General features: G+C 48.6%; 1 protein-coding gene across 1 annotated transcript; it reads right to left on the bottom strand.

Annotated features, from left to right (window-relative positions):
- Positions 1–4: 4 nt before the first annotated feature.
- LOC135815670 (cytoplasmic polyadenylation element-binding protein 1-A-like) lies at positions 5–7012 on the bottom strand. Its single transcript, XM_065328995.1, has 7 exons — positions 6854–7012; positions 4313–4985; positions 3982–4103; positions 3568–3694; positions 1481–1564; positions 1017–1111; positions 5–754 (listed from the first exon to the last, which is right to left on the bottom strand). Exons 1-7 carry the CDS (start codon positions 6854–6856, stop codon positions 557–559), a joined length of 1302 nt encoding a protein of 433 aa, XP_065185067.1. The 5' UTR covers positions 6857–7012; the 3' UTR covers positions 5–556.
- Positions 7013–8546: the final 1534 nt, after the last annotated feature.

The raw sequence follows: 8546 nt of genomic DNA on the forward strand, positions 1-8546 counted from the left end.
GTCGTTTTGCTTTGCTTCTTGCTACGTGTATCAAAGTACTTTTGTAATGCGTCCGATCTAAGTAATATTGTGTCATGGTGAAAGAGCGAAGGACTTACTGAAGTAGGAGGATGAATACTGAAAATCATCTCTGAGAATATAAGCTAGGAGATAATATAAAGATATAATGTAGTAAACAAAAGGTTGTTTGATTGCTATGATTAAACTAGATTTAAATATTTGGAAATATGAACAAGATGAAGAGGCACCCTTTGACTAGACAAGATCAACGTGAGAAACTAATGAAATGAAGAGTACTGACGACAAATGAGAACACTGGCTTAAAATTGTTACCAACCTGGCGAGTTAGCTGCCTTCAAATTTTTAGAGGATGCCGCCTTACCAGCCTACCAGCTAATGCGGTCTATTAAAACATGGATGCGTTAAAAGGCTCTCATGCCATAAAACATTCTAAAAATCACACTACGCTGGCTAACGGCAGTTGACATTCGGTTGCAGGGCAGTCAATTTTCATGGTAGGAAACTATACCAGCGCACTCCTTGTGGCGGATAGTGGCTAGTTCATCGGGTTGAAAGTCTTCTTGTGTGAGCGGCTGATCGGGCGATGGCTACGCAGCCAGCCGACGCTGTGCTGCCACTGCCAGCACTGCTCGCAGAAATACTTGAAGCAGGCTTGGTCGCGGCAGAACAGTGGTCCAGGGTGCACGCCGCACTGGGAGCACTGGGTATCCTCCAGATATGGGTCAATTTGGACCTGTCGATAACGAAACACAGGTGCAAAGACGGATTGGCATGATGAACAGAGAGTATAGTATGCATTGGCATGATGAACAGAGAGCATAGTATGCATTGGCTTGATGATAGAATGTACACTCTACCCTATCCCAGTGTAAGCTGCCGCCCACTAGCTAATACTATTGATATCACCATACCCTGAGCAGCATGTTCAAGTGTAATACAACGATGCATTCATTTACCATTGCGTACACAAATCTCCGCCGTGGGTTCATTCTTACCTTCTTGGAAAACTTGCTGGTCCTGATTTCCACGAAGCTGGCAAGGATGGCCTTCATGTAGCTGTGCCAGTTCCCGAATGTCACTCGCCCTGAGCCTGTGTGACAGTAATGGAAGTAGACACGGCCGTAACGATCAGCAACAAACCAACATCGGCTCTACACTACACATGCACATCTAAGAAGCATCACACACGTTGTGCTAGATAACAAGAATAATGCAGAAATCACAGATTTGATTTGTGTTACTGCAGTGAATCGCTCCGTTGGTGAACAGTATGCTTGTCAATTTGACTCCATGACCAAGATAAATGCTATTACATGTATATAATACAGTGGAGGTTGGATAGAACACCTCCCCTCCGGGATCAAGAGAAGAAAAGTCTCTATATTCAATCTGCCGTTAAATGCAAGGTCGATATATCCGACGTCTACTGCAGGGAGAAAGCAAAGAAGCGGTTGCTCACCAATTGGATACTTGTGGCGGTCAATGTCAATTCCAGCATAGACGACTCCACCAAAGAGGTCGTTCATGATGCGTCCAAGGTCATCTGTAGCGGATACACACAGAATAATGACTGTTAGTTTGGCGTTTCAACGCAAATGTGAACATTTTGAACAGGCTCTGTAATATTGCAGTATACTTCAGTTGCGCTTGGTGAAGCCCGACCAAAAGTGCAATGCTGGCGCCCTGGACCAGTTCCGATCACATCAATGCAGTTGTACATGTGTACATCCAGCCGCATTCGCGTCACTTCCAGGGCGTCAAGGGCCAAATATGCACTCTGGGTTGGATTTCACTGAGCGCAACTGTAGGATGCACCCCAAGAGTGTAACCCCCTCCCTCAAGAGTGTGCTACCATTTTTTTAATTTTTTTTACAAAAAAAACACACACACCATTTGACGCCACAAAGCAGCAAGGCAGCGATGAGACATATCGACCATGGACAGGTTTGTTCGCTATGGGGTCCACCAACTTCAAAACCTCACATCAAGCTGTAGTGTTCGCGTTGTACATTCCCAGCCAGTGTTAGCAATAGAGTAGTAAAAAAATAGCACTCCCTGAACGAAGCCCACTCGGGTCATGCAAGTCACCAGAGTAATCATGGCAGATACCCAGACTGCATGCACGCTGGCCTTCATTGCACTTGGTACGAAACTGTGTTGTATGTAGTGCCGAGAGTACATAACCTCCTGTACCTCTTGGTGTAGTACAAAACGCACTTGGGATACTGTAAGACATGTCCTAGTTAAAACGTTAACATCCTCATTATAATCTTCATTTCTTCGTTAAAATAAGTTCTGTTGAGGCTGTAATGTGTTATGTGCTGATATGCCAGAAGACTGCAAGATCGTTAACGTATCTTCTCGTTAATAACCTATGAATTTGGGACAATCGTTAAATTTGCGAATCGCTGTAATAACATGTCTTACATGTACAGTACATTGTGTGAGTTGTTCGCCACCTGAGACCCCATGTGCACAGTTGCACACCCTATACACATACCAGATCAGGGTATATTCTAGGACGAATTTCCAACCGGTTACGGTCGAATGTAGAGTCGGGGGGGGGGGGGTCCCCCTGAAATATTTTTCAAAATACAACCCAAATATGGCACTCGACAGCAATTTAACAGATTTCTTGGTGCTGGAGTGTAGCAAAGATATAAGCAGCTCCATTCACCCACAGAAAAGTATGGGCGGTTGGAACTGATTTGTAACTTTTCAACCGGTCGCCAACAATTTCAACCAGTCGAAAACCGGTTGGGGCGGTTCTAGAAAATTCCCTGCAGATGGATGTTGATCACTTCATTTCATCACATCACTGGCGGGTAAATGCAATAATTATAATTATATGGAAGACCGCGCGGGCCAAAAATTTATAGGGAAGACAGCTGGATGGGCTAAAGTCAGGCATTTTGAAAGGCGACCAGCCTTATTTGGGCTCATTTTGTAATCGTGACGTTGAATCCATCTATTGGACTATACTGTCACAATGCAGCACAAATCTGTACTGATGTGTTGCCAGAGAATCGCGCTGTTCCTCTACCCAGGCTATGCTCTATACTCTCAACATCTTTTTTTCTCTTATAATCACGCTGATTTTGTCACCCCCTTTTCCTCGCGCTATTGAAATGTTGTACCTACATCACCTCTGCCCTCTTTTCTCAAGTATATATTCTAGTGATTGTTAGTCTTGGTCATATGCTGTCTGATGAGTGTTTTCACACGAAACTCCGAGTAACAGCGGCAATAGATTTGTTTGCTTCATTCCTGTGTAATATTTGCATTGGACTATGCGTGCACATGTGTTCTAGCATGTACATGTGCAGAGAGTAGACATCACAAGGTTGCCTGGCATTACACGCAGCACCCTGCATATTGTTCTTTTCCATTCATCAGACTTTGCATGCTGAGAATGTCTGCGATAAAGGACCGATTTGGTGGCCTGTAAGAGGCACACAACTGCATGCATGCGACGTTTCATTGTGCCTGTCTGCCTTAGAATCAGATAGAGTTGGACGAATCGCACCTTGCCTCCGCGAGACCTACCTGCAACGATAAGCCCGTGCAGTCCACCCACGAATACAGTCTTGTTCGTGTCAATGCCGTTGATCAGGTTGTGGGGTCCACGGTTGCTGTCTGCTAGGTTCCATGGGATCACTTGCACCTGCACCTTCTGCAGGGAGCACCCAACAATAGATACACAAGACATTTAAAAAAATGAAAAATACTTCCAAACGTTTCGTTCCATTATGATTCAACGGACAAATCTAAACTGCTGCTTGGTGCTTAGATACAAACAGGTTCATGCACCTAAGAGGCCCAAACCTAGGTATATGGCAGTCCGGTCCCAGGAGTGAAGGACTGTGCCCGTTGTACCCAATCCTTTGATTGACCTCTATTAAAGTCCTGCTTTTTTTAGGCTTCCGCTCTAAGAAAGAACAGATGGAGAGCATTTCGTACCTCTGTCCCGTGCACACGACGTGTCGTCAGCGTGTAGTAGTGCATTCCACTCGTGTCCTCGCGGCTGTTCTTGATCAGCTTATGCACACCAACTTCGGATTCAAACAGAAGATACACAAACCCTGGGGAGAGAATGGAGAAACATTGCGAAGAAGAAAAGGGATGAGCATTTTTATGGCTGTGCTGTTTCGCACCCACCCGAACAAAACACAGCCACATTTCAGAGTGCGTTTCCACGGACATTGCCCGAACAGCAACCCTGCAAAATACAAGAGTAAGCACTAAGAAGAGCCATAGCAACTTTGCGGCAGCGACTAAAAGGAGATCTTACCTTTTGGTGGGTGCCTTGTGTGCCGCCTGTCCTTGCCAGGCCACTCAACCTTCACAACGCCAAACGCCCGGAATGCCGACAACAGTGCTGGCTCTGTGATATCCCAGGGTACGCCGCCCAGAAAGACTTTAGCACTGTAGACAATCGGTGTCTTCGTCGAACGAATCTGCAGCTCGCCACACCACACGCACGGAGCCTGCTCCCGGCTGCCAGAGCCGCCATTGCCACTGGAATTGCTCGATCGGACCGGATGGTCGTCCCGGGTGCGCCGCATCTTCTCCCTCGGCGGACGTGCTTGGGGAAAAAATGCGGACCGTGGGTTGTGAAACCCGTTGTGGGTGGGCCCTTGGGGTTGAGGATTGGAACTAGGTGGCGTAATTGAACTAGGTGGGGTGATTGAAGATGCAGACGAAGCTGCGGATGAGGTCGGCTTCCATCTCCTGTCAGCGAACAGCAGGACAGGGTCGGTTTCGTCACGGTCATAGTCGTCTCCTAGCAGCTGTTCAAGGTCGTGCAGAGATGACTCGAACGGCGAAAATGGATTCTGATCCGCCGTGAATGGATTCTGATCCGCCGTGAATGGGTTCTGATCTGCCGGCTCTGAGAGAGCTCGGCTCATCTGGGGTGGCATGGGCAATGCTGGGGGCATGTCAATCTGGGACTGCGTCCGGAACTGCACACGTGGGCACACACACACACACACACACACACAAGAAGAAGCAAAGCGGTCATGCAAAAGATGTTCCCTACTCGTAGTGCAACATCCAGGCTGCACAGGACGCATGGCCCGGCGTGCATTGAAAGTGGCTCCCAGCAACCTAGTATTGATAGATTCCACGTGCCTGTTATCAGCCCGCTACATGTATAGTCACGCACTGGTATGCGTCGAAATTGGCGGAATTCTCTGGTTTCCGGTATACCATGCGCCAGTCGGCCTATGCGCCTGCGGCAGATGACTTACATGTACATGTATTCCGACTGCAGGGGGCATGTTTAGATGCAATGTAGTGTTTTCATTCAACACGTAGATTACAGGACTGGAATAATTTAGCAACTAAATACTTGAACAAGTAGCGCGGAGTAACGTATGATTTAAGTCGCATAGTATTTTGTCCGTGTCTCATCTTTTCTTCCCCGGTCTTCTCCTTGGTCAACTCAATTGCAAGTTCATGATGTACTGTGATTAGTTGTCACTCCATCCCCCGAAATATTCCCTGGCGACAAAAGTAAATGCCTGTGGCACTCACACAAGGGCGGTTCTTCGCTACCCTTTCTGCCCCTGGTCGATTCTGAACGACGGCTCGGGCACCCGGACTGGGCGTTCGAATGGCCTAAAGGACAAGAAGCATTTCCTCTGGCCTGAAGCGTGAGTCGTACCTGCATTGACTGCGAAGAAGAAGTGAATCGAATCCAGTAATTCGCCGTCATGAAAAGTCCGCATACAAGCAGAAGAAAGCCGGAAAACATTAATGACTCCGAAGCGATCCCTTTTCGATCTCTATATGCTTCCCTGTGGGAACCGGGTATTCACAAGCGCAAACAGATACTGGTATGCGGCCTCCATCCCCAACATGATAGGATGAGAAACTGAAGAATCGTAGATCTACGGCCGAACAAAGAAAGGGAGGACGACCATGATCGAACGACCATGATCGTACGGCTCGAACAAAAAAGGCTTCACAAATTCCGCTTCAGTACTACAGATGTTTCGGAAAGTCATCGAACTGATCAAACGGCCTGGACAAAGCCTTTCGCAAGCCGTGTCATCCTAATGGAGATATGGGATAGAACAAAATCAGAGAGATTCCCAAAAGGGAAGCAGTTGCGTACGACACGGGGGAAGAGTTTTCTGACCTGCCGATCATGTGGTCGGCGAACTAGGTACGAACGAGACCGAAACTGCTCTGCAGTGTATGGCCGTCAATCGGGCTCGATTGAATCTGTACTTTCCATTTTTCGACAATGCTCAACGAAAGAAAACACACAAAGATTACACAATCTAGTCAATACCACACGGACGAAAAGCCACAGCACATCAAAATAATCAGCTGTGGAAAGTGCCGGGCGACGAAAACACTACAGCCGTGCAGGCGAAATCGATGGCAGCCATTTTGAACTGTGTGAAGAGGAAGAACTGTTTCTCACATCCCCAAGTATCTGAACCACAACCTTGCCACTGGCCTGGCTACCGAGTTTCCACAGTCACTTCACGCTCGAAGACGCTAATCAAACTAAAACTACCAGTCCCAGCCACCTATGTACTTGTACGATCTTTCCACTGGCCGAGTTCAGTCATCTCCTCTGGTACAAGGGTGACAAAATTATCGTAGGATCAACTCGCGTAGAACCTCGCTCACTAACAACCAACCAGCCAGGATCATCGCACTGCAGACAGCAAAAAGCAGCTAAGCCTAAGGAGAGCTAGGACAGCCCACGCACTACAAGGGCATTGCGCTCCACGCTTCCTTTCCAGTACACCCCGATCACCGAAGGCAAGACAAGGTGCGAAACAGAGAGACTGCAATGCAAGGTCACACTTACCATTGTCGGTCATGGGAACCGCGCTGACTTGCCGGTCGCTTGCAACCTAACCGATTTCCGGTGTCTGGTACTCCTTACTCCTGCTGGCTGATGAAGAAACCTCCCACTCCGAGACCTCCACGAAGATAAACAGTCCCCCCTCTTGTTCTGTTTCGAAACTTGGCGGTTGGAACAAGAAGCCTGCCTATCACAAGACCATCACTCCGTCATGCAAGCAAGTCACGCGAGAAAGAGGTTTTTAGCGGAAATTCTCCAACCAAACCGATCGCGAATGGAAAAATGAGAGCGATTTCACCAAATCCTATCCGTTCCCACTTAAATTCTGCCGCGAGTGGTCGCCAGGACGCAAATCGTCGCTCTTCGCGCGACCTTTCGGTGAAGTCGGCCGAATAGGGATGTCGACTTCCATACCAATTTTGTAAGACTTCACCATTTGGGTGACCTTCATGACCCGCGTGGTACGGGGGTCACCTCTTGGGTCACCGCCGTACACTGGAGTACGCAAAGGTGACATCCATCGCTGCATATCGGTCCTTCGCCGGGTTACGGCCGCTGCACTGTTCCACACACACTGCACCGTCCACTGCGTTGATCTGCCGGCCTTGGGCAGATCGATCTCCTAGCTCCTGGCTAGCCGGCTCCCGAGCTGCTCCGCGAGCTCCGGTCGACGCGACGGGTGGCACTTTCCGCGATACCGTACTGACATGACAGCAGACTAGACCAATGATCGATCTGCCGTAGATCTACTATACGTGCATGTAGACCTACCTTGCATATGCGCATGGTCGATCGATATGGGCGCGATCTGTCATTCATACACTCTCGAGTCGCAGTCGACGTCGGCCATGGTCTACTCGGGTCATAGACCTAGACCTGCGATTATGAACGATCGCGATCAGGAGTTGCGAAGATTACCACCATGTACAGTACCAGGAAACCCCCTAGGCCCCTAGCTAGGCCGGTATTATTGTCTCGTAGAATCCTACTGCAGTACTGTCAGCGGAGCTCCGAGCCACTGGCACGAAGGCAGGATAACTTTGACACAAGCCTGAAAGAGTGCTCAACCACGACTAGCCCCGGGGTTTATGTACTCTTGCCTTTTGCAGTCTTGGTCTCAGTTGGTGCACATGGACCCAACGGTCCGGTCCGACTTGACCTTAGAGCATCTTAAAGTAAGTATTAGTTATAATTATGTAGCTTCTGTTGCTGCTGCTGTCCGCACTATTGTCATTGTCCGGTTGTCGTCGTCGCTGTTGTCGGTGTAGGAGCGGAGGTGTTCATGCTAATCTGGTACATGCTGTCATTGTCGCAAGAAGAGATTTTGATTTCCGCTATAAATAGAGTATCCAACAACACAACAACAAGACGCTGTAACTCCAATGATGAGAAAGCACGACAACCAGAAGAAGGTGGCTGCGGAATTCTCTGGTTTCCGGCATGCGATGAGCGCTCGAGCCCGACTGCCTATGCCGCTATGCGCCTGCGGCAGATGACATAAATACATTGTACAGTTCGCGCTTCCTGGCTGACACTTCACTGTGACTCACAAGTCCTGCCGCGTTCTAAAGGAGTGTGCGTCTGAGCTCTCAAAGCCGTTGTCGCAGCTGTTCTCGTCTTGTCTCTCCCATGGTTACCAGCCTACAGCCTGGCCCGGGAAGGTAGCCAATGGCAATGTGGTTCCCATCCACAAGCG

Source organism: Sycon ciliatum, chromosome 1, assembly GCF_964019385.1.
Source record: "Sycon ciliatum chromosome 1, ocSycCili1.1, whole genome shotgun sequence".
In the NCBI taxonomy this organism is placed as follows: domain Eukaryota; kingdom Metazoa; phylum Porifera; class Calcarea; order Leucosolenida; family Sycettidae; genus Sycon; species Sycon ciliatum.